This window comes from Carcharhinus amblyrhynchos, chromosome 1, assembly GCF_965287045.1.
Source record: "Carcharhinus amblyrhynchos chromosome 1, sCarAmb.v2.hapA, whole genome shotgun sequence".
Taxonomy (NCBI): Eukaryota; Metazoa; Chordata; class Chondrichthyes; order Carcharhiniformes; family Carcharhinidae; genus Carcharhinus; species Carcharhinus amblyrhynchos.
The window spans coordinates 125,225,047-125,252,043 of NC_137324.1; the positions used below are offsets into that span (position 1 = coordinate 125,225,047).

The 26,997-nt window shown below is 39.7% G+C and overlaps 1 protein-coding gene across 2 annotated transcripts in view; it reads left to right on the top strand.

Moving 5' to 3' along the window:
• Positions 1-24,303, top strand: part of LOC145344818 (testican-3-like) — a 522,820-nt gene extending 498,517 nt beyond the window's left edge. For both annotated transcript variants that reach the window (XM_080192030.1, XM_080192021.1), the window contains exons 9-12: positions 958-1,179; positions 13,540-13,602; positions 17,180-17,317; positions 22,810-24,303. In XM_080192030.1, coding sequence (XP_080048156.1) covers positions 958-1,179; positions 13,540-13,602; positions 17,180-17,317; positions 22,810-22,979 — 593 coding nt within the window. In that variant the 3' untranslated portion in view covers positions 22,980-24,303. The remainder of the gene's footprint in view (positions 1-957; positions 1,180-13,539; positions 13,603-17,179; positions 17,318-22,809) is intronic.
• Positions 24,304-26,997: the final 2,694 nt, after the last annotated feature.

Sequence of the window (26,997 nt, forward strand, 5' to 3'; positions counted from 1 at the left end):
ATGATAACGCAGCAAAGGAAACTGGCTATCTGGGAACTAAGTGGGGAGACAATTGTATCTATTTTTAACCAATCAGATTGAAGGATTCTGAAATGAACAGCACAAGGACTGAGAAGGAAATGTAAATCAGAGTGTCAAAATTTAATCTCAAATCAGGTATAGAAAGAGAGAATGAAAAAATATTGGATTAGAAGAGCAAGAAAGATAATTTTACATTCCAATAAGAATGGACTCCACATTTGTAATTTTTAATGCCAGAAAAGTTGTTTTGCATTAATTAACACTTATAAAATTGTTAAAAATATACTTGAACTAAAATGGACATGACTTAATTTATTGGAGGAAGCTTCATTTGTATTGTCTGCACAAATGTAGGAAATGAATGCCATTCAACGCATTTCACCGGTGAACCAGATGATGAGAAGCAATATCCAGGAAACTTATAGCAGAATAGCACAACCTAGACAGCAGTTTTTGGATTTCAATATTTAACCACACATCTTTCCTTGTCTAAAATTGCCTTGCATTTGTACTTAATTATAGTGAATACTATTACTTTTGCCATCATTTTAAAAACAAATCATGGATCCATGTTATTCCAGTTTGAGTAATATAGAAACTTCAATACATCTGCCATGGCATACCCAAGGTTATGTTTTATTGGCATAGTTCTAAGTTTCTTCGTCTTGCAAGGCTTCTGATCTTGTCTGTGTGTAAAATAAGCAATAAAGAAGAGTTTAAAATGACAGCATATTTAGGTACTCAGTTATGGATTTTGATCTTGGCTGAATCCTAATGTTGCATTATTACAGTGTAACATTCTAGTGGGCATCAGTTGGATAATGTTAACTTAGATACAATTATCACTAATGTAAATAATTTATATTATTTTAGTAGCTGATAAAATGTTTTATTGTATTTTAAAAATCACATGTTCTTTTCCCTGCTGTTCCTTAGGATTTGACACTAGCATTCTGCCCATTTGTAAGGACTCTCTTGGATGGATGTTCAACAGACTGGACACAAACTATGACCTGCTGCTTGATCAGTCAGAACTGGGAAGCATTTATTTTGATAACCATGACCAGTGCATGAAACCATTTTTCAACTCATGTGATACATACAGAGATGGTCGCATTTCCAATAATGAGTGGTGCTATTGCTTTCAGAGAAATCAAGGTGAGAGGTCATAAGGTTCTTAATATATTGGTGGCAACTTTGAGAGACTTTGGTCCCAGTGTGTAGCTTTGCTAAATTGGATTGGAGGGCAGGTATGGACCTGTAACATTCTTGCCTAGTGAGGCTTCACTGCGGCAGAGCTTCACAATGTTAACTCTTATTGTTTGATTTCCAAGCTTACTGCACAATGTAAATGTTCATTACTGTTGAAACTTTGTTTTTATGATTCATATCTGAATTTCATAAAATCTGCTCGACACCAGTGGTATTTTTCAATTTCAATACTTAAATTATGATCTAATTTTCTTTCTTCGGTTTGAATATATATAGATGCTCAGTATTTTAATTGGTTGCTATTGTGAATGATAAACATCCATGAAAGTAAAATCCCAGTACCTATTTACCATTATACAACAAAATTAAAATTAATTGAAAACAGCAAACATTGCATGACTGAAATTAAATTCAATTATTTTATAGTCCTGTTTGCATTAGTAGCATTCTCTGGGGAATGTTTTGTTTTTCACATAAACTCAAAAGATGAAATTTGCCATAGATGGATGCATGAGATGTTTCTACATGGATTGGGTCTATTTTTACCTATGTACACCCTGAGGAAGGCTCCTTAAAATATGAAACACTGACTGACGACCCTCTTATTCTCCTAAGCAGCTGCCTCGCCATTTTTATATTTACAGCACTTTCTGTTTCTGCTTTCAAATAATTCTCCATTTTATTATGTAGTACATTGGGTTCCATCTGACATTATTTCAGAAAATGGGTACCATCCCCCACTTGTGTACTTCGTATGCAGGCTTAGCGTGGTTTTGCATGACTAGAACTGTTAGGAACAAACAATATATGTGAAATATTAAGTAGTCCAACTGGTACGAGAAAGGTACAACCTTTAGCTGGTGAGGGTGTAAAATGAGTGGCTGAAGATGTTTGCCATTTATGTAACCCACCCGATTCTCTTTTCCATTGATTTCTCAGAAAGGAATAATCTGTTTCGTTTTTCTACAGAGTACAGTTAACTTTTGAGTTACATAATCCATTCCCATATCTTTTGATAAGACTAAGCAAAGTGAGTTACAATTTACGATTTGTAATATTCCTGCCGATGGTTTCATTTTGATATAAAAACAGTTTCCTTGAATAAGGTTATGGGGGATTAATTATTTAGAAAACAATCTAAAAAGATAATGTGCAGTCTGGCTATTTCAACTGAATATTTAATAGGAGGTGTTCATGTGATAAAGTAGCTCTTCGAAAAAATATATCTTTGCCCCTTAGTTGAGATACTGTAACTGCAAACAGATGCACACTCGCTCTTCTCAAGCGGATAGATAATTCTCCCTGCCCAAATCAATGTGGCTGATGTGTTTTCAACCGATTTGCATATTGATTGGTGGATGTCCAGATAATGGACTGGAATGTTGAAGAAGGCAGGAATTTGTGGCTGGAGGTATACTTTAAAAAATAGAAAGCAGAAAAACAAGAGCAGTCAAAGGCACAGGTGGAAAAGGGCGGCAATCAAAACAGAGACATAAGAAGACCTGCCAATTTTCCTGCCAGAATCGGCAGAATTAATAAGGAAGGAAAATGTACCTGAAAGAAGTGGGAACAAGTAGCTTAGTTGGTAGTGGCAAGAAATGGACAGCATTTGTACTGGATGTTAGTATCACCTTCTCCAAGAAATTTATTGACTGGCCAGAAGGGTCCTAAGATAGGTCTCATGCCTACTTTTGCCTGGGCATAAAGGCACCATTGCATGCACACAGCTGGAATAATAATGCAAAGCACCTGAAAGCTATAAATGAGTCTTCACCATTCCCACAAGCTACAGGCTTTTGCAAATGCTCTAGCTTACTCATTGAAACATCCCAATGATTCTCGGAACTGCAATATCAGCATACCCATTAGTATGTGTTCCAATTTTTTTTGTCTAATAACAATTGCCCTATCCTTTGAGAAGGCAAGTGCTCTCAGTATAAGAAAACATCAGGCTTTCATGAGATTTAGATTCCTCCCCATGTAGAAGAAGTAATTCAGATCCTGCAGAGGTCTGTCCTGGAGACATTGAAAGAGGAGAAATGAGATGTGTGGCATGACACCAGAGGATTAAATGTCCTATTCTAAATAGAGCTGGTCATCAGAGAGTCCAAGGCCACAAAGTCCTCAAGAGAATTATTTAGATGAGGGGTTCACATGTTCAGTGTTGTAGTCAGTGGTACCCATGTCTGCCCAATAAGGAGCCAGGTGTAAAAACACAGCCCTGAACTATGGCTGGCATTTGAACAGAAGGATTTACATATTTTTAAATTCATTTTAGGGGATATGAACATCACTGGTCAATATTTATTACCTGTCCCTAACTGCCCACCATTTCAGAAGGCATTTAAGAATAACTGTTTTGTTCATTCATGGGACATGGGTGTCACTGGTTGGCCATCATTTATCGCCCATCCCTACTCGCTCTTGGATTGATACAACTGAATGGCTTGCTAGGCCAATTCAGAGGGAAGTTGACAGTCAACTACATTACTGTGGTTCTGCAGTTACATGTAGGCCAAACCAGATAAGGTCAGCAAATTTCCTTCCCTAAAGGACATTAGTGAACTAGACGAGGTTTTCGACAATTGACGATGGAGGCAGATACAATTTTGTCTTTTAACGAGCATTTAAACAGTTACATGGGTAAAATTGGTATAGAGAAATATAGACCAAATGCAGGCGATGGCAACTAGTTTAATTGTAAAAACTGGGCGGCATGGACAAGTTGGGCCAAAGGGCCTATTTCCTTGCTGTAAACCTCTATGACTATGATAATAATTTCATGGTCATCAGTCGATTCTTAATTCCAGATATTTATTTTTTATTGAATTCAAATTCCACCATCTGCCGTGACTGGATTCGAACCAGGTTCCGCAGAACATTAGCTGTGTTTTTAGATTAATAGACCAGCAGTAATACCACTAGACCATTGCCTCCCTTAGCATCTTCTACCAAAGGCGACCCCCTCCAGTGGGTTCCATTGCGATGGGACAGGCAAACAGTGCAGTATGTTGTAGACGTATTGCTGTGGTGTGGGACAGAGGCAGAAAATCCCAAGGGTGGTATTCTCCCATTTTGGGACTAAGTCCAGTTGTGGGAACGTAGAGCTTTTCTAACTGCAGAAGCCGGCAGTCAAATCTTTCAGCCTCAACTTTATTGTTAAGCATACAGATGTTTTGCGTCATATTCTGTAGCGGGGCAGGCTGCCCTCCTATCTGAATGCTATATTGATGTCTAACATCATTGACCACAATTGAAGAAAGATGTGGATCTCCTGAAAATTAAGTAGGCTTTGGGAACATTCAGGGTTGGATGATAGACTTCCTCCAAGACACCAATCTAAAAGATCCACCTGCAGGTGCTCCCCTGACCTACTGTTGTGGTGTTCCAGGGCAATGGGCAACCTCCATCCTGAATTCCCAGGGCAGCCCGGGCATTGTTCAGATGAGTCCCAATTTCCTCAGGACACATTGTTCTGAATATGTTTCATGCTGGTGTGTGTTCCTGCCAGCATTGCAAAGAATCAACAGGGGGTGGCTGGGTCTTCATCTGCATCCCATTAACAGGATGCAAATTAGTTTCATGCTATCACCTGGTGGGCTTTCCGACTCACTATTGTGAATACCAGAGGAAGATCTGACTGTAAATTGATGTTGGCATGAAACTGCTTTCTGTGCCTCCTGCCATATTCTCCCCACGCCACCCTCGAAGCCGCCATGCCACTCTTGGGAGATTTCCACTTAAAGATACAGGAATATCAGGAGAGAATAGAGCAGCAAGATTTGTCGTGGACAGCCACTGGTAGTTTTTTTTTGTTTCAGTTAAAAATGAGAACATTCAGTGCTATGCAAGTACAATCAATTGGTCATTGATTAGCGATGTCTTTAAAATTGAACTTTCCATCGCTAGGCCATGGTAATGCAGAATGGCAATAATATAAGTCACTGGCAAAAATGATTCTATGTGGGGAATGGTCTATGGCATTTTGATCTGTCTGGACTTTAGTCAGTCTCAAAATGGATGTTTACAGTGTTCTATGTTGGACTTTTATAAATGACTTTTATAAATGGAACTAATCAATTTGAAAGAAAGAAAACAACTTCTTGAGACATGCAAGGGTAAATATTATCTGTCAGGATAATTGCTCCTCAACATTCTATTTTTCGAAGTACAACGTAACATCGATTATTTAAATAGTTGGCACAGTGATTAGCACTGCTGCCTCACAGCACCAGGGACCCAGATTCAATTCCAGCCTTGAGTTTATGTGGAGTTTGCACACTCTCCCTGTGTCTGTGTGGGTTTCCTCCTGGTGTTCTGAGTCAGAGATGTACAGCATGGAAATAAGTCCTTCGGCCCAACTCTTCCATGCCGACCAGGTTTCCAAAACTGAATTAGCCCCATTTGTCTGCATTTTGTCCATATCCCTCTAAACCTTTCCTGTTTATGTACCTGTCCAAATATCTTTTAAAAGTCATTTTATTTGGCTCTACCACCTCCTCTGGCAGCTCATTTCATATACACACCACGCTCTTTGTGAAATGATGCCCCACAGGTCTCTTTTAAATCTTTCCCTCCTCTCTTTAAACTTACGCCCTCTAGTTTTTGACTCCTCTGCTCTGAGGAAAAGACCTTGTCTACAGTGTCCTCCCACAGTCCAAAGATATACTGATTAGGTGGATTGGCCACGATCAGTGTACGGGGTTAAGAAGTTAGGGCAGGGGATTGGCCCTAGTGTCTTTCATAGAGTCAGTGCAGACTCGATGGACTGAATGGTTTATTCTGCATTGTAGGGATTCTGTGATTTCCATTTTACTAAAGCAACTTTGTAAAAATAACAGAGCTTTTCTGTGTTTTTTTTAACCACTTGGCTACAAATATATTATCAACTAAGTTATTTTGAGATTATGAGATCCTTAATTCAACAGCACTTGAAAAGGAAAATTAATTACAAGATTCTCCCACTTGGAAAGAATTAAGACACCAAATAATTAAGTGACCCCAAGTGTGCTACCAAAATTTTGCGTAATTCAGTCCTTGAAAGTGATCCAAAACCTTGGATTTTTGAAATCCAAAGCAGCAAACAGAATTAACAGGATACATACAACTGATACTTAATAAACCCATTGCTGCAGTTGAAGGTCATTAAGAGTTAGGTGAAAAGAATTCTAGTTTTTAAAAATCTTTTCATAGGATGTGAGCATCACAGGCATGGCCAGCATTTATTGCCCATCCCTAATAGCACTTGACAAAGTGTTGATTGGCGACCATCTTAAACCACTGCAGTCCATGTGGTTTAAGTACATTCACAGTACTGTTAAGATAGGAGTTGACTATAAGATGTAGGAACAGAAGTAGGTAGGCCATTAGGCCCATTGAGTCTGTTCCATCATTCAATGAGGTCATTATTGATCTGTTATAATCCTCAACTCCACCTTCCCAAATTATCCTCATAACCCTTTATTCTCTTACTGAGTAAACATCTGTCTATCTCAGCCTTGAATATACTTAACAACCCAATCTCCACAGCTCTCTGCAATAAAGGATTTCACATATTCACCACCTTGTGCAAGAAGAAATTCCTCTTCATCTCTGCCTTAAATGGGTGACCCCTTATTCTAAGATTATGTCCTCTAGTCCTAAACTCTCCTACAAGGGGAAACAACCTCTCAGTATCTACCTGTCTAGCCCTGTAAATCCGATATGCTTCAATAAAGTTGCCTCTCATTTTTCTAAACTCTAATGAGTACAGGCCCAGCCTACTTAACCACCCATCATAAGAAAATCCTTCCATACCCAGGATTAACCTAGTGAGCCTTCTCTGGTTTGTCTCCGGTTCTTTTGTTAGGTGAGGAAACTGTTCACAGTGTTTCCAAGTGTAGTCTAACTAATGCCAATTAGCAAGCCTTCTCTATATTTATATTGCATTCTTTCTGAAATAAAGGCCAACATTCCATTTGCCTTCCCAATTACCTGATGAACTCTCATGCTAGCTTTTTGTGATTCATGCACAAAACCCCCAAAATTCCTCTGTGCTGCAAATTTCTGCTGAGTTTTTTCATTTAAATAATATTTAGCTTTTTTATTCTTCCAACCACATTTATTCCATCTGCCAAGTTTTTGCATACTCACCTAACCTGTATATATTGCGCTGTAGACTCTTTGTGTCATCCACAAGCTTGCCAATAGTACATTCACTTCTCTTATCCAAGTCATTGATATATATTGTAAATAATTGTGGCCCTCTCACTGATCTCTGTGACACCCCATTAGTGATCAAGCTTTGTCCTGGATATTGTTGAGCTGCTTGAATGTTGTTGAAGCTGCTTACATCCAAGCAAGTGGAAAGTATTCCACCACACACTTGATTTGTGCCTTGTAGATCGTAGACAAGATTTGGGGAGTAAGGAGGAGTGAGTTACTTAAAACAAGATTGCTAGCCTTTTACCTGCTCTTGTAGCCATAGCATTTATATGGCTAGTCCAGTTAAGTTGCTGGTCAACGTTAACCCTCCAGGATGCTGATGGGATTCAGTGATGATAATGCCATTGAATGTCAAGGAAGATAGTTAAATTATTTCTTGCTGGAGATGGTCATTTCCTGTCACCTTTGTGGTGCATACGTAACTTGCAACTTATTATCTCAAGCCTAGACATTGTCGAGATCTTGCTACATATGGGCACAGATGGCTTCAGTTTCTTAGGAGTTGCTAATGGTGCAGAACATTGTGCAACAACAGCGAGCATCCTCATTTCTGACCTTATGATGGGAAGGAGGTCATTGATGAAGCAGCTGAAGACAGTTGGAGCTCGGACACTACCTTGCAGAAATGTCATGGGTCTGAGATGGTTGAGCTCCAACCATCTTCCTTTGTGTCAGGTATGACTGCAACCACTGGAGAATTTTCCCAGATTCCCATTGATTCTCCAGTTTTTCTAGAGCTCCTTGTCCCATTTGTCAAAATCTACCTTGATGTCAGGGATGGTTACTCTCATGTCACCTCTTAAGTTCAGCTTTTTTAGCCTTGTTTGGACCAAAGCTGTGATGAGAGCAGAAACTGTGTGTCAGTGGTGAAGGGAATAAAGATTGAAGGTGGTGGATGGAGTAATGATCAAGCTTTGGTGGAACTCAAACTGAGTGTCACTAAAAATAGTTTATTGCTGAGTAAGTACCACTTGGTAACATTGACAACATCTTCCATCATTTTGCTGATGATGGAGTGTTGACTGATGGGACAGTAATTAGCTGGGTTAGACTTGTCCTATCTTTTGTGGACAGAGCATATCTAACCAATTTTCAACATGCCAGGTAAAATCCAGTTTTGTAACTGTACTGGAACAGCTTGACCATGTGTGCAGCTTGTTCCAGAGAATCTCCAGTATTATTGCTGGAATATTGTGAGTCCTCATAGCCTTTGCACCGTCAGTGCCTAAAGCCATTTCTGAAGATCACATGGAATGAATCAAATTGGCTGAAGACTGGCATCTGTGAGGCATGGAACCTCAGAAGAAGGCCAAATTAAATCATTCACTATAACTATCATCAAGCAACATTGAACTGATTTGATTTGCACCGTGTACCACCAAATTAAAATCATGCACAAAGGGGAAAAGTGTTCCATTTTAAATTGATTTAAATTCCAAGGATGCATTTTCTTGACCTGCTTCCCAGAGACACTGAATTGCCTGGGCACAAAAGCAGAAAATCAACAGAGTGGAGCCCATGTCTGTTCCAGAACTCACTTGATTTTCCTTTCTTTTGAATTTATGAAAGAAAAATCAGACAGGTTTCTTTGGAGGTATGCACTCCAACCTACACAGTTACCCAAGCATGAGATCCAGCAACTTGAATGAAGACCCAGGAAAATCTCCCCTCAGATTTCTTTACTGTAACTCTTGCCACCTCAGACTCTGGTATTGTTGAACACAACTCCAGCTCTTCCATCATCAAACCCTACCCCTTATTGTGGATAACCCCATTTCTTATCAGATCTTTACAGCCGACAGAGAGAGAATCTTATACTAGATCACAGTGTGTTTCTTTCCACTAAAGCACTGGAGGTGAACAATAAATGTTTTTAACTCAGTGCATCACCATTTAAAAAATTGTTTTCATTTTTAAAAGATTATCTCCATTACAATTCTTGAATTTAGCATTATTCCAGTTCCTACCACTGTATTACAACTAAATAGGTTTTTACGAGTAGAAAACCTAGCACAGACATTGTACCCAAAGTTGGCAGAGCAATGGTTCTACTGCTGCCACTTTTTCCACAGAATATGTGTGATTTTTTTTAAATCAGAAGAACTGGTGCTTGCGCATTTCCAGATCTGAGTTTTGATTATAAGAACATAAGAACATAAGAAATAGGAGCAGGAGTAGGCCATCTAGCCCTTCGAGCCCGCCCCGCCATTCAATAAGATCATGGCTGATCTGTCGTGGCTCAGTTCCACTTTCCCGCCCTCTCCCCATAACCCTTAATCCCCTCTTTTATCAAGAACCCATCAACCCGCTTCTTAAAAATATTTAGCGAGGCAGCCTCCACCACTTCAACGGGCAGAGAATTCCAGAGATTCACCACCCTTTGAGTGAAGAAGTTCCTCCTCAACTCCGTTCTAAACCGCCTCCCCTTTATCTTGAGGCTGTGCCCCCTAGTCCTACTGTCTTTTTTGAGCGGGAAGAGTCTCTCCACCTCTATCCTATCCATCCCATTCATCATCTTATACGTCTCAATGAGATCTCCCCTCATTCTTCTAAACTCTAACGAGTACAAGCCTAGTTTATTCAGCCTCTCCTCATAGCTCAACCCCCTCAACTCCGGTATCAGCCTAGTAAACCTCCTCTGCACTCCCTCCAGGGCCAAAATATCCTTGCGCAGGTGCGGCGCCCAAAACTGCACACAGTACTCCAGCTGCGGCCTCACCAATGCCCTATACAGCTGCAGCAAGACCTCCCTACTTTTATATTCAATCCCCCTCGCTATGAAGGCCAGCATCCCATTCGCCTTCCTGACCACCTGCTGCACCTGCAAGCTGGGTTTTTGCGACTCATGCACAAGGACCCCGAGGTCCCTCTGCACCGTCGCCTGCTGCAGTTTTTCGCCACGTAAGTAATAGTCCTTCCTACCATTCTTCCTACCAAAGTGGACCACCTCACACTTGCCAACATTAAATTCCATTTGCCATTTCCTGGCCCATTCGCCCAGCCTATCTAGATCCTTCTGCAGACTCTCCACACCCTCCGCACAATTTGCCTTTCCCCCAATCTTGGTGTCATCAGCAAATTTCGACACCCTGCACTCGGTTCCCTCCTCCAGATCATCTATATAAATGGTAAATAGCTGAGGCCCCAGCACCGACCCCTGGGGCACCCCACTAGTCACCAACCGCCAATCCGAATAGCACCCATTGACCCCCACTCTCTGCCTCCTATTTGACAACCAATCCTCTATCCACGCTAACACCCTACCCCCAACTCCATGTCCCCTGACCTTCTGCAATAACCTCTTGTGAGGTACCTTGTCAAACGCCTTCTGAAAATCCAGAAAGACCACATCCACCGGCTCTCCTCTATCCACTGCCCTAGACACATCCTCATAGAACTCCAGTAAATTTGTCAGACACGACTTCCCTTTAATGAAACCGTGTTGCGTCTGCCCTATCAAGCAATTCCCTTCAAGATGCCTCGCAATTTCCTCCTTAATGACGGATTCCAACATTTTACCTACCACAGACGTTAAACTAACCGGCCTATAATTCCCCGCCTTTTGCCTGGCACCCTTCTTAAACAACGGCGTAACATTAGCCGTTTTCCAATCTTCCGGCACTTCCCCGGAATCCAGCGACGTCTGGAAAATAACCACCAAGGCATCCACTATAACCTCCGCCATTTCTTTCAGAACCCTCGGATGCATTCCATCCGGTCCTGGGGACTTGTCCACAATCAGCCCCTCCAGTCTGTCGAGCACCACCTCTCTAGTAACAGTAATGTCATTAAGACCCTCCAGTCCTACTAGATCACAATTTCTGAAACTGTATTAAATGCCTGGCAAAAACAGTGATAAAAAGACTAAAGAAATTCACATGGCATCGTGGGAAGTAATAAAACCTTTTTTTAATATTATTGTTCACATAAGGATATAAAAATATATCTTGAGCTGAATTTTATCCTCTGAGATCTGATCAGAAAGCAAAGTGGAGATCTATTTGATTTATACAGTTTGCTTCAAAACATTCCTCATATCACATCTATTTATAGAGACTTCAATTTGTTTTCAATGATATAATAAACAATTTGATGGTGCTGCTATTTGTTTCTTATCGCGCCTTTGAGTGCCTTTGTTAAATTGAAAACATTTTAGCTAGAAACGAGCAACACCATCTGTTGCTTACTTGCCTCTTCAAGTTGCAAGTTCTTTGATGTGATCTGTATTTATCTTACAAATTGGTTTTGGCCAACGGGAGCTAATGCTTTATAAGCATTTTGTAAGTATTGTGGTGCTGCTTCAGAGTATTTTCATTTGATCCTTTCAGGTCTTCACAGGTACTTCATGTGAAAAAATAAGAACTTGGCACATTGTACGCTGAATTTCAGCAAAGAATTATCAGAGATGAATTCAAAATTCAAAAACATATCAGGATGGTTTTTGCCCCTGAAGCCACTTGTAAATTTTGGAAGGTCTTCTCAACACTTGTTACTGTCAACTTGAACAAAATAGAAACCTTTAGATCATGCTTCTATAATGATGATTTATAAATTTGATAAAGATAAGTTCTAAAATTGCATAGGTGTTCCAGCAATCTCCCAATGTGTGCCTTGTGGAGATGTGCCCGACTGATTGGAACCCACATACACCAGATCATTACCTTGCAAAACCTTTTCTATTGGCATTATGAACTAGAGCCTCCCCCTGCCTTAACATTCTATTAGTATAAGGGGGCTGGTCCATAGGAATGGACTCCCTTAGCTGGGGTGGTTTCCATCTCTTGGACCTGAATTAGGACTCGGTGCATATTAAATGAATGTATACTTGTTCTCTCAATATTTACCTGGACTGTCCTCATTCAGTACTTACCTAGTCTGTCCGAGTTCAGTACTTACCTGGAGTCCTAGTTGGGAGTCCAGGCTGAAGTTCAGATCAAGATTCTCAGATATGAAGACGAACAAATTTTGGTCAAGGGATTTTGATTAACCAACCCGTGTTTGTGAGGAACCCCTGTAGTAGTATTCAGATTCTTCTTCATGGATAGAAATGGGTGAGGAAACTGTACACATTTCCTCACTAAACCGTGTTCACCTGGCAGTAAAGATACTTCAGTAGCAAAAAAAATTCACAAAGTAAATCAAAGTTTTAATTAAAAAACTTCATTACACCACCACCTGGGCCACCAATGATACCCCCAGTCCCCATCTGCTTTCTATTTATACCAGATCAGCTGACCACCATAGCATGTTAACATTGGTTACATTATAACAAACTGGATAGTAATCATTGATGTTCCCAGGGTCTTTGAGGGGGATGTGCCATGGAACTTCAGCAATCCTGCAAACTTTAACAAGGTAAGTTAAAAATTCCACTGTAGATGCAAGCACAACCTAACTGCCATCACAGTTACCATGGTTCATTTTCTAAGTCATACAATGAGCAGGAATTCAACTTACTTTGTGTAAGACACTCATTGAATCTTATCTGTTTGGCTAAGCTTTTAATCAACTGACCTAATTCTCCTTAAGTAGCTCAATGTCATATTTTGTTTTATAATACTTGTGGGAAGTGTCTTGGGGCATTTCCTTATTTTAAAGGCATTGCATAAATGTTGAAAACTTGCTCATGTGAAGTGGCACCACATAAGCTACAATCTATACAGCCTGTGCATGACTTCTCAGCTGTATCAATGAGGAACTCTCACAGACCACATGGGCTTCATCAATGATATAAATGGGAAATGCATATCAGTAAGGGCCCACAGTGCTGTCTGCCCCTGGATATCGACCTTGTCTGCATAGCAAGCACATTTGCTTCAAGCAAGCAAATTTTCTTACATTATGTCAATCAATTTATTTCCCCCAAGGTCAAATATGCTGCTAATATTGTAATTATAGAAACATCTTGTTCTGTGCAAAATCCCCATCATCTCAGGCTTTTATTTTATAAACAAATATGTTAATTTTATCACAGTGCAGAATAACCAAGAAGTATAAATGTTTTGGAAGTTTTACATCATATGTATCTGGTGTACACAGCTGAGTACTTTTGTCTTTAATCATCTGAAACCCTTTTCAAGTAACATGTTGAATTCATTTCAGACCCACCCTGCCAGCTGGAACTGAGCAATATTCAAAGACAACAGCGGGGAAAGAAATTGCTTGGTGAGCTCTGGATTATTATTTTATTAAGATGTTAATTCAAATAATGGAAATAATGTGAAAACAAATAAACCAATAAAACCTTTTGAGATATTTTATCAATTATATAGGGTATGTTTAATTTTGTAATAATTATTTTAGTCTTTTCCAATATATTGATCTGAAAATTCTTTTATACTTACCAGGAAAGTTAAAATGAGAAAATAGAATATTAGTTGTTTGATGCAGATTTTAAATGGTTGTATTATGCATTTATTTAAATATTAAGTGTACATTTTTGTGGCATGCATATTAGTATTGTCATTTCATAAGTATTTTTATGTTAACATTTTGATGAAATATTTGCTGAATTTTATTTATTTGGCCATTTTTTCACATGAGTTGGTTGTGTGGAATCAGTGATAACTTTTTATTCAGCAATGTTTAAAAAAAATTGAGTTATATAACTGATGACAATTGATTATGGCAATATAATCTGGTGACTGTTTCCACATGTGAGGCCAGTCGTGGTGCCATGCGTGGAAGCAAAAGATGGAATATGGAGGAATGCCGTGAACAGTGTTATGTCCCCAACTATTCATGTATGCACGAACACATTTGCGCACCCACACCTGCAGACAAAAGTATCCAACCCTCATTTTGACAGAAGATTAGTGAAACTGAAGTCATTACAATTAGTACATATGGTTGTGTGTAGGTTAGGCATTGGATATGGTTCATGCAACCTGTCTTATGAACATGCACCCTATCCATTACTCCCATTCAGTTCAATTTATTGTCATTGGGAAACCTGTTGATACTAATAGTGGTACTGAGGGCAAAAGATAAATTAACAGCATTGGAATAGTACACAAAACTAAATCTTTTCCTGTTTAAGTTCCTACTTTGTCCTTTAATTTTAATACAGTTGGATTTAAATTTCCAAACCCCAAACCCTTTGCTCCCCTTTCAGCCCCTTCCCCCAATTTGTCAAATTTAGAATTCTTGACCAACTTTACAAATCTCTCAGTAGCTTTACCTTAGATATATTTTCAACCTATATCTCAGCTTGTGATCATTTGTCCGCTGACTGTAAACTTCTCTACAACCCTTCTCATTTATCAGAGAGCTTTCAGCTATTTAAAATCCATGCCAATATTCTCTATAGACCCCTCAACCTTACTTTATTTCTTTCTCCTGATGGTCTGGTTGACACTTAACCCTCAACCAGAATCACCAAAATAGGTTATTTGGACCTTTATTTCTTTGCAGCTGTGGGATGTTGATATAAGCAAACTGATTGTTGATTTTTTTTCCAACTTTGCAACAATAACCATACTTCAAAGATATAGTTAAGCTGTGAAAGCATATTGGGATGTTCTGGGGTCCTAAAAAAGCAGTGTAAAATGCACAATCTTTTCTTTAAATTTTCCACAAAAGTTTTTTTATCCTTTTTTTGTTATTTCCCAAACCTTCAACTTCTGTGTTTTGTTAGTTGAAGCATTAATGACCTTTGTATTGACTTCTCAAATAGCTTCCTGCAACAAAATGTTAGGATCCTCTTAAAACAAATGTATAGATTTTTTTGAACAAACTGCCATGTATTTTATAAACCATATGCCTGGGCAGCACTTAACAGAATGGAAAGAAAAGGGAAAAAAAGGGAACAGGATGTTCTTTGCAATTGATACAATTAGCAATCACACTGTTATGAGCCAGGAAGTAGTTTAAACACAGATGAGGTGTTGAAGAAGTAGGAGCAAGAAAGAGAGAGTCAGCCATCCTTAAGAAACAGCTCAGTTAGAAATGAAGCGTTGAAGGAAAAGATTGTTTGTGCAAAAGATTGTTTTCTTTGCTGAACTGGAAACCAGTCCCAAGTTCTGGTCATGTAAGTTGTATGAAGTGGTAATCACTGGCTAGATTTGACCAATAGATTTATAGTTGATGTTTGGGAAAAGGCACCTCAACAAAGTTTAGGATTATGGCGGAACAGATACTTTTGGGTTTTCAGTTCTTGAGGGATGAAGTGCTTACTGTTAATTTGCTGAAATAAAAGATTGCTCTTTTGTAGCATTTTATTATCTTTATTCTATGTTATTAAATACTCTTTTTTTGTTTAATGAAAGAAATGTTTGCATTCTCACTGTTTCCACAAACGTTTCTCACTATTATCCAAAAGAAAACACCATATGAAATTAGTATTTCAGGGTGGAACACTTTCACACATAACAGCAGTGGGGTTTAAAAAAATTCCTCTTTAGTCTCACTAATTCCATCTGTGACAAATTTGAACACATCCGGAAATCCATAGCCATGCCCTCTCTTGCACTTTACCCTCAACCTTGCCAAGTTCAACCAAATCCATGTGGTCCAATGATGCAAACTTATGATCTTTCAACGCATTTGTGATCTTCCTTCATCCTATAAGGAAACTTCCACACTCTATTCCCATAGCTTGATATAGCTGTTTGTCCCTGCACCCTTTTCAGAGGCTTATCACTGATGTCCTTGCCCTGGGAATTCTTCCCAAAAGCCATTATTCTTGACTAGTTAGTTCTCTCTTTTTCCTTTGAAAATTCCTTTAGAACTTTTCTTTCACTATTTCTGTGGTTTCCACCATGTCATTTTACTTTCATGGTTCAGCCTTCATTTCTCCACATTTTCAAGCACACTGATACATTTCTTTTACACTTAGAGTGCAAATACCTTTTGTTCTTATGTCAAGTAGCAGAAAACTTTTAAACAGCCTATATCATGTTATTAAATGAACAAATAGTTGAAATGAACTAAAGCCAACTCAAGTTGTACTACAAAGAGCCTGACTGACACTTTAGAAAAACTTGAGCCATCTTTGAGTCTGATAAACAGAAAAGGAATACACGCTGGATCATTGAAATGATGACCTAGATATTAGCCTAGGGATTATGGTGAATGGTGTTATTTCCTCAATTCTTTATATGTTTTTATTTATCATTTTCCTTTCTTCAGTTTTGCAGAAGATTTATCCATTAAAGCAATAAAGAAAGATATTTTAAATGATTGTACTAAAAGTCACAGCAATTTTCAGGGCTTTCTTCTCAGGAGATAGCAATAAAATACTGACAGGAATCAAATAAACCATGACTGAGCAACATGGTTGACATTATTGCAGATGATTTTAAAAGGTGGGACTATCGGAAGCTACCAGAAGATTCTGTAGCCATGTACTCAATGAGCTCATTCCTTCCTTGGCAGGGCACTAATGCTAGAATTAATGCCAGAATTGTTGAACCTTATGGTTATTATTTTTTGTATTGGTAAATAGCCTCAAATATCACATTGAAAGGAAAACTGCTTTGACTTTTTAAGTGCTCTTGATAGAAAATCCTGAGGGAATGTCTTCAGCAGCATTTCATTGTGAGTGTCTTGAAATTTGTTTGGTTCATAATCGCATTACCATTTCCAAGAGAACCAAGGGGATTCCAGGGTCCTGAGGCCAACTTTCGCTTTGAGCAAGGAGCAGGTGGAAGAGACATAATATATATCCTTTGTTGCAATCAGAGTGTTAAGTTAGTTCCGATGTTCTCATGCATACTTAATGACACGTGTTTGGTTATTTCAGGAATTTTTCTTCCAACCTGTGATGAAGATGGTTATTATAAGGCAACCCAATGCCATGGCAGTGTGGGACAATGCTGGTGTGTTGACCGTTATGGGAATGAAATGAGAGGATCTAGATCAAGTGGATCACCAGACTGCGGTATGGATTAAAAAGCAAAATAATACTTTTACTCCAAAATCTTACTGACGTTTGCGCCAATGGGATCTTATGGTCCCATTGAAGGCATATCCCCGTCATAGGTTTTGTGTTGGTGAGGGCTGCGTTCAATGGGAAACCCCATTGATAGCAGCAGGACCATAAGATCCAGCCGCCAGCGAGTGGCGCACTGCTTCCAGTCGCCGCAAAACATACAGAGGAGAGCAGGGAAAATCCTGCTCTTTATCTTATAATTTTTTAGTCTCATACTTAAATCATATGCAATTTCCAAAGCTATACATATCACATTTTATTTAATTAAAGCATTCACTAACATTTCCATAATCTGATACTAAGCTGTTATTCTATTTTGGTCATCTAGAAGTTCTCAGTATACTAGGCCTAAGGCTAAATAATATTCTCCACAATTGTAAGCATTTCCCACTTCACATAACGTGTTATGGGGCATGATGTTGGATGCCATTTAGGACATCATCGTGCTAGTTTGCCATAACACGTATGCAGGCGGGCCAAAAAGTCGGGAAACTACCTGTGTTATTTAAAGATCTATTTAAAAGACAGTTCAGCTAATTAACTAGCCATCTCACTACAATAAGAACATAAGAACATAAAGAACATAAGAAATAGGAGCAGGAGTAGGCCATCTAGCCCTTCGAGCCTGCCCCACCATTCAATAAGATCATGGCTGATCTGTCATGGCTCAGTTCCACTTTCCCGCCCTCTCCCCATAACCCTTAATCCCCTTGCCTATCAAAAACCTATCTACCCGCGTCTTAAATATATTTAGCGAGGCAGCCTCCACCACTTCAACGGGCAGAGAATTCCAGAGATTCACCACCCTTTGAGTGAAGAAGTTCCTCCTCAACTCTGTTCTAAACCGCCCCCCCCTTTATCTTGAGGCTGTACCCTCTAGTCCTACTGTCCTTTCTGAGCAGGAAGAGTCTCTCCACCTCTATCCTATCCATCCCATTCATCATCTTATATGTCTCAATGAGATCTTCCCTCATTCTTCTAAACTCTAACAAGGACAAGCCTAGTCTATTCAGCCTCTCCTCATAGTTCAACCCCCTCAACTCTGGTATCAGCCTAGTAAACCTCCTCTGCACTCCCTCCAAGGCCAAAATATCCTTGCGTAAGTGCGGCAACCAAAACTGCACACAGTACTCCAGCTGCGGCCTCACCAGTGCCCTGTACAGTTGCAGCAAGACCTCCCTATTGTTTATTGCAGCTCGACAATAAATACAGTCAGACAGCAATAATACACCAACATGGTGAGATTTTTAAAAAATGGAGAATATATTTTTTTAAGGACAAGCCCATTTAGGTAAGACCAGAGTTTCAGCTTTGCAGTTCAAAATCACTTGCCTGCAAGAATTGCTTGTTTGAGTGTGCGGAGTGACATTTTGGATGTTTTTACATGAAGAGGCACCTCTTCTCATTGGGAAGGGTCTTTTGATTGGTCATTGAATATTCTCCTGTCCATAACCCAAGGTTGAGGGATGAAAACTCTTGGAGACAAATGGGGATTGAATTCTCATTTGGAAACACAACCTCCAGCAGGGAGGAGAGAAAGACTAGAAGGGTGAGAGGAAGAAGAGAACACAAGAATGCTCAGCTATTTTGGTTCCTCAGGAAGGGAATAGAGCAACACCAGACCACAATGGTCTGGAGGAGCCTAGAAAGCCTCACTGGAGGGACAAAGGAGCTATGTCGCTCTAAAGGTCTATAGGCAGTGATTCAGCTAGCTGCAAGAGAATGAGTCTCAGTGCAGAAGAAGACTTGGGCTTTTAAGGGTGACTGATAATCAAAATGTTAAATGCTTGCAGGGGATCTCACCCAGCTGGCTTGGGAGCTACCCAATTCTTGCCTCATTGAAGCTGACAATGCTGATTTACTTCTTTGCAACAGATTCATCCCAGGCCGCTTGTGGAGACTTTAGTGGCATCACCCAGCCTGCTAAACACCATTGCATCAAGATATTCACAGATGCAATGTTCCAAAGGGCTAGGAATTACATCTCCTTCACACAGGATGTCCAAGGTGAAATGGATAAATCGCAGACCTGTTGCAGAAAGAAGATACAATGAGAACCATGTCAGCACCAGGCCATAGTGGAGCAGATTCTCTGTCTCCTAAAGATACAATTCCTGTGCTATGATCTGGAGATGAATTATCTTACTCTCCCTCACATTTGTCCCTGATGTTCAAGGTTTACTGTGTCCTCAATAACATCGCCATCTAAAGTTGAGATGCCCTCATGGATGAGAACATGTCAAATGGCAGCCATTCCTCTGAGAACACGGGTGATGATGTTTTGATGGGCCACAGTATTGCTCCTGCTGATGACCCTGGCTATAATCAAATGGATAGGTATGACACCAGGGACGCCTTAAAATAGCAAAGGTTCCTATTCTATGTCTTGCCATTGATGCAGAAGGGGTTTGATGAACTCTTGACCCTCCTTTTCCCAGTGCTAGGCATGATCAGGTCATGTTGATCATACGTTGCATGCAGGAGGGCACCAAGGGCAATCTCACTGAATCTGGGGGCAGCTTTTGTAGAACACCTCTCCCCTCACTCCAATGGTGCAGACGTTTATGCTTAGAAATATGGAATAAATGTACAACTCCTCAATGTCAAAAGGTGGGACACTTGTTTATTTTTTTAAAAATTTCTGCCATCTACGAAGATTGACACAGTTGGCCAAGATTAGTTAAAATTTAAATTGATTTGCCTGGCCAGACTCAAAAACACACGTTAACAGGGGGTTTGAGTTTAAGAGCCATGGGGTTATGCTGCAAATATACCGGACGTTGGTGAGACCACATTTGGAATATTGTGTGCAGTTCTGGCCACTTCACTATAAGAAGGATGTGGAAGCATTGGAGAAAGTGCAGGGGAGATTTACTAGGCTGCTGCCTGATTTGGAGGGTGGGTCTTATGAGGAAAGGTTGAGGGAACTGAGGCTTTTCTCTTTAGAGCGGAGGAGGATGAGAGGCGACTTAATAGAGGTTTATAAGATGATGAGAGGGATTGATAGAGTGGACATGCAGAGACAATTTCCTCGGGTGGATGTAGCTGTTACTAGGGGGCAAAACTATAAGGTTCACGGTGGGAGATATAAGAGGGATTTCTGAGGTAGATTCTTTACTCAGAGAGTGGTTGGGCTATGGAATAGACTGCCTGCTGTGATAGTGGAGTCAGACACTTTACGAACTTTCAAGCGGTTATTGGATAGGCACATGGAGCACATCAGAATTATAGGGAGTGGGATAACTTGATCTTGGGATTGGACATAGCTCGGTACAACATTGAGGGCCGAAGAGCCTGTACTGTATTGTAATGTTCTATGTTCTACATCTTCACAATATTTGTAGGTTGATCATCTGATAGATAATCTGACTGTCCTATGCTAGGGGGCCCTTTAAATTGCTGGCCATTATCTTGTTCCAGGTCATGTCCTGCCACCTCAAATTTGGGATATCCCATCCTCAGCACTCATTGGGTGAGATGCCAGTCTCACTCAGCTCACTCAAATGAGCAAGCCTTGCATGCAACGGCAGACCCAGGCAACATCCGGGCACAGAACCCTCCATCAATGAACCCTCCATATTCACCACCTAGATTTCTCAAATTATTTTGGATAGTGCACATTATTAAAAATAATTCTACTTTTATTCATTGATATATAATTTTGTCAAAATTCTTTTTGAGTTGCATCTAAATTACATAATTTAGCTAGAGAATGTCTAACAAATGTGAAACTTCTTAGCTAGGAAATGCAATGAAAACCAAAATCTAGATTAATGTGATCTGAAGCACAGTTTGTTCAAACCTGTACGTTAAAGCTTGTAAAAAGATTAATTGACTGTTTCAGCAGAGTTAAATGTGCATGGCTCCAGGAATACACAGCACTTTACAGCCCATTAGATTTCTATGGAAATATAAATTGACCAAAATACACCACAAAACCTGCAACAAATACCTTATGCAACAGTGACAAAGTGGTTTTACATTCCAGAAGAATGAAAGATATTATTCTCAGAGGTAACCAGAGATTCTGATTAAAATATGTGTTTAATTCAATGAATAAATAATAATGTGAGCCATAACATCTTATTCATTTTCTTCAACAAAATCTCCTTGTTGCATCCTACCACCAGCGATTTATGACAAGACTTCTTCAGTTTTGAGTCATTACTGTTCACCAGTGCTCACTTCACACTGCTTGAGCATCACTCGCAACCGCATATATCTACTGCCTGTTTTTCTTCCCAGTAGATTGATTGCTATGGATCGCCACCCCTGTCTGCCCTGTGCTCCTCTTGCATATTTGCATAGGCCAACTTCATCCAATCCATTATATCCTTCATCCATTTTCTCCTCTGCTTCCTTCTGTCAATCTTCACTTCCAGTAATTGTCTCTGTATGCCATCTGCTCAAATGTTGTGACCAAAATATTACATAACCTTTCTCTCTTATGTTATGCACTAATTTCCTCTTTTCTTCACCGGAATTACTAGCAATTCTTCATTCATCTGTGTAGGATATGCAGTACTCATCTATGTCATAGAGTCATAGATGTGTCCATACCTCAAATGCATTCAGCTTGTCAATCGTCACTTTGTTTGTTGGTCATGCATCTGAGACATATACATGAAAAAATGTACCATTTCAGCATTGCTTTCCTTAGATTCAAGTTCAGTTTCTTTGATGATAATGCATCCTTCATTCATAACAAAGCTGGTCTTAGTTATCACAGTTGTCCTTTGGATAGAATCATAGAGGTTTACGACATGGAAACAGGCCCTTCAGCCCAACTTGTCCATGCCATTCAGTTTTTACCATTAAGCTAGTCCCAATTGCCTGCATTTAGCCCATATCCCTCTATATCAATCTTACCCATGTAACTGTCTAAGTACTTTTTAAAAGACAAAATTGTGCCTGCTTCTACTGCTACCTCTGGCAGCTCGTTCCAGACAATCACCATTCTCTGTGTGAAAAAGTTGCCCCTCTGGAACCTTTTGTATCTCTCTCCTATACACCATTAATGTTTTGTGGCCTATAAACAAATCCTACCAATGCTTTTTTCCCCCTTGCTTATTCTTAGCTTCACCCAAACATATCTAAAATTTTTCCTTGCAATCTAACTAATGTAATGATCTCACCAGTGACTGAGACTACTCCACCTGTTCTTTCTTTTGTGTGTTCTTCCTAAATGTCAAATGTTCTTGAATATTCAGTTCCCAGCCTTGGTCTCCCAGCAGTCACACCTCCATAATGACAATTAGATCATACCCATTTACTGCTGTTTGTGCCAGAGATTCACCTGCCTTATTGCGAATGCTGCATGCATTCAGTAGAGTGTCTTTAGTTCTACCTTTTTAGAATTGAATTTCATAAATAAAACATTGTTGTCTGACTAGGACAAATGTTTTCACAAGGAAATATTTCATTGATGGGTTATTTTCTAGGTGGTGATGTAGAAATTTCAGGTGACTTTGGCAGTGGTGACTTCCATGAATGGTCAGATGATGAGGATGATGAGGAAGATGTCAATGACGAGGAAGAAGAGGATGAAATTGACAATGAAGATGATGAAGATGATGATGATGAATATGATGTGGGTGGCTACATATGGTAGTCTAGAAATGTCATGAACTTCAATATTTTGCACGTTTCTATAGTGAAATCTCATGAGTTACTAGACGCATTAAAAAGAGAACAAGAGATATTTGGTCGACGTGTATATTTTATACAATTATACCCTCAAACATGGTTACTCCAGAAATAGGTCTACATCCCTTTAAAAATTGTTGCAGTACATCTTAACTATGTCATTTTGAAAACATAAATTAAATGTTATAATCCAAACCAATTAAGAAAATTACAATACTGGAACACATGAAAAAATCTTGAATGTTTTGAAAAACAGTTTCCTTTAAATTGTGTTCTTTCATTGTAGATTTTCACAGCGATGCAGTAAACCTAGTCTCCTCCTCCTCCGCAAATGGCTTGTGTACGCTGCTCATTGGCGTTGACCTTGAAACCACTAGCCACAGCTTTGATTTGTTTGTTTTGGAAACTTCATATCCAGATGACAAAGGCTACAATGTACTTATGTCATCAGTATATAAACAAAAATAATTTGTCAGTAATTAGTTTTTACATATGAACATTATACTGGTGGAATTTGAAGCAGTTAGAATTTTTAGACAGAGATGGTTATGGCAACAAAACATTCTTGCCATATCTCAACGTAAGCATTGATAAAGAATGTGGATTCCTTGCCTATGAGTGATTTTTTTTCCTTTTTCTTACAATAAAATATGATCATCATTTTCAAGGTATGTATACTTTTAATTACTAGTTTAACAATGAATAGAAGTCACATTACGATGTGCCTTTCAACTTAAAAATAGACATTTTTTTCTTTGCCTATGAAAGGTAAAAGTTCAGGTATATTTAAATAAACCTGATCACAGTTTAAGTACTGCAGCTGCAAACATGGGGTAAAAGAAAAATAATTTTAAATAATTAATTTTTCAATAGTTATGGCAGTCATTCTATGGACAATGAATATATACCAGTAACGTGTAGCAGTAGCACTTAACAATTTTGCTATAGACTAAATTGCCCTGTATTTATGTTAGCATGTTAATTGATTGTATAGACATGTTGAAATTCCACCGCCTTGATGCATATTACAGTTGAGTCTTTTACGTCCTTTGTCAACTAAAATCAATGTTGTTTGTAGTCACTAACATAACATTAATTGCGTGCTGTTTATTTGGATCATTTGACTGTCAGTTCTTAAACGTCTCTTCTGAAATCTGGACTAAAATATTATAACTCATTTTCATTACTTTTTCCTAATAGATTGAATTTGCATTATAAAATGAGAAGCTATGCTGCATTTTTTTTTACTGTATGTATAGTTTGCAATAATAAAGGACTCCTGTAACCAATCACACTGATGGGTGTTATTGCCATTACATAAGATTAGTGACTTTTCTAGTAATCTGAAAAATTCACATGCCAGAGACAACATTTTGCTTTATGTTTTGCAAAGACAAGAAAGCAGATATGAAACTGGCAGAGCTGATAGACCTGAACTGTATCATTAGTTCCTGTTTCGTTCTTTGACTAGGGAACAAAATCCAAAATGTATATGCTTGAAAGAATGTACACAGCAACACTGACTGGCTTTCAAATATATGAAAGCTTTCTTCTAAGAGACATCTAAGTGACTAGCCTCTTATCTCACTGCGCTGAGAGATGTGCAACCTGGGTGTAGCCTAAAATCTCTTCTTAATGCGGACTCATGCAGCATAGAAGGAGATAGATCATCAAAACTCATTACATAAAATCATTTCTCCTCAACTTCCCCTTTTCTTGCCAATTATCTAAGGACCATTAATTACTAATTTCTTTGAATCCCTTAATTAATATTCATTCTCTGGTTGTGAGTATCTCTGGTAAGACCAGTATTTATTGCCATTTCTCGTTGCCTTTGTGAAGGTGGTGATGGGCCTTGTCCATGTGTTAATATATGTCCAAGGCCCTATGCTATGTAAATCGGTGGAAGCTAGGAGGTGATGTTGTTCCCATGTATTTACTGCCTCTGCTTTTGTCATTCTATGTGGTGAAGTTCACTTGTTTGGAGGCTTAATGCAGATCAAAATGCCAAAAATGTCTTGAGTTTTAGTACTGATTCTGAGTGATCAAACTCTGCTTTTGACACTGGTAGAAAACAACTATACTTGAAAAAAGTCTAACCATCTACTCCTGTCCATGAATTGACAAACATTCTGCTTTCACGTTGGAATAAGCATCTTATGTGAGAGCTAAGATTTTACCTGTTAAAAACCTGTTTAAAATAAGTTTAAAGCACTTTACTCTTTGTAGAACTGTTTAAAGCATTTATTTATTGTATTTACTGCTTTAAGAATTCTGAAGGAGTGGTTAAAAGGCATTTGTGGACCAGCCTGCTTTAATTATCAAGGGGCCACACGGTGAAGCCTTCCATTGTTTGCTGAAGCAGAGAGAGAGCTAAGATTTTACCTGTTAAAAACCTGTTTAAAATAAGTTTAAAGCACTTTACTCTTTGTAGAACTGTTTAAAGCATTTATTTATTGTATTTACTGCTTTAAGAATTCTGAAGGAGTGGTTAAAAGGCATTTGTGGACCAGCCTGCTTTAAATCAGCGCCAGGTTTAAAAGGAGGCCTGGTGTAGACAGCGGGCAGCGGAGTGAGTGGGCAGCAGAGTGAGTTAATAGGGCTTAATATCAAAAAGGGCTGGAAGGAAAAAAGGCCAGGTGAGTTTGTTTGAAAAAACAAGGAAAAAAAATTTTTTTCAAAACTACTACAGCAGGAAACAAGGAAAAAAATTTTTTTCCCCATAAAAAATTACAGTGAATAATGGAGGGGCATGTGATGTGTGGTTTCTGTATGATGTGGGAACTGGTGGACCCCAGGGTCCTTCCCAGTGACCATGTCTGTAGTAAGTGCAGGTTGCTGGAGGAGCTCCAGCTCAAGGTGGATGAGCTGGCCTCTGAGCTACAGACACTGAGGCTCATCAGGGGGAGAGAGGGTGCCATTGTCAATGGGGTGCAAGTGACATCCACCCCTGCTAGACTGGCTAAATCTAAGGGTCAGGGACAAAAGGGGGCTGCTGGGAGGAGGAAGGGGGGTGAGGAGCGGAGGCCTCAGCCTCTTAATCTGCATAACAGGTTTGAGGTTCTTGCTTCCAGTCTGGAAGAGGACGAGGCAGGTGAGGTTGGTGAGCAAACTGCACACGGTACAGTGATGCAGCAGGACATAGGCAAAGAGAAGGGGAAAAGGAACGTAGTAGTGATTGGGGATAGTGGGGTGAAGGGTATTGACACTGTCCTTTGTCACAATGACAAAGTGCACAGAAGGGTGTGTTGTCTGCCTGGTGCTCGGGTACAGGATGTCGCAGCTGGGCTGCAGAGGAATCTGGAGTGGGAGGGTGAGAACCTGGTCGTTGTAGTACATGTGGGTGCCGGCGACGTAGGCAAAGTGCGGACTGAGGATCTGGGGAGGGAGTATGAAAAGCTGGGAATGGAATTAAAAAGTAGAACCGACAAGGTGGTCGTCTCTGGGCTACTGCCTGAACTGAGTGCAGACGGGCGTAGGGTTGACAGGATAAAGGAAGTGAATGGGTGGCTCAGGGATTGGTGTGGGAGGAATGGGTTCGAATTTATGGGGCATTGGCACCAGTATTGGGGTAGGTGGGACTTGTTCGGGCGGGATGGGGTGGGTCTGAACCGTGCTGGGACCAGAGTGTTGGCGAATCGAGTAAAGAGGACTGTAGACAGGGCTTTAAACTAATTAGGGGGGGGGAGGGTGCGAGGGTAGGTGACGCTACGAGGTCTAAAGTTAAGGATAGGGTACAGGTAAGGGAAGAGGCCGAGGATGTCCCAATTGGTGGCGTTACGGCAAATAGGGTCCAGGTGAAGGCTGGGATGAAAGCGCTTTATCTGAATGCACGAAGCATTCGGAATAAAGTGGATGAGCTGGTGGCGCAGATCGACACAAATGGATACGATCTGGTGGCCATTACAGAGACGTGGCTGCAAGGTGACGAAGTTGATAAAGGAGGGTAGGAGAAGCTATGAAGCTGGGCTAGCGCTTAATAT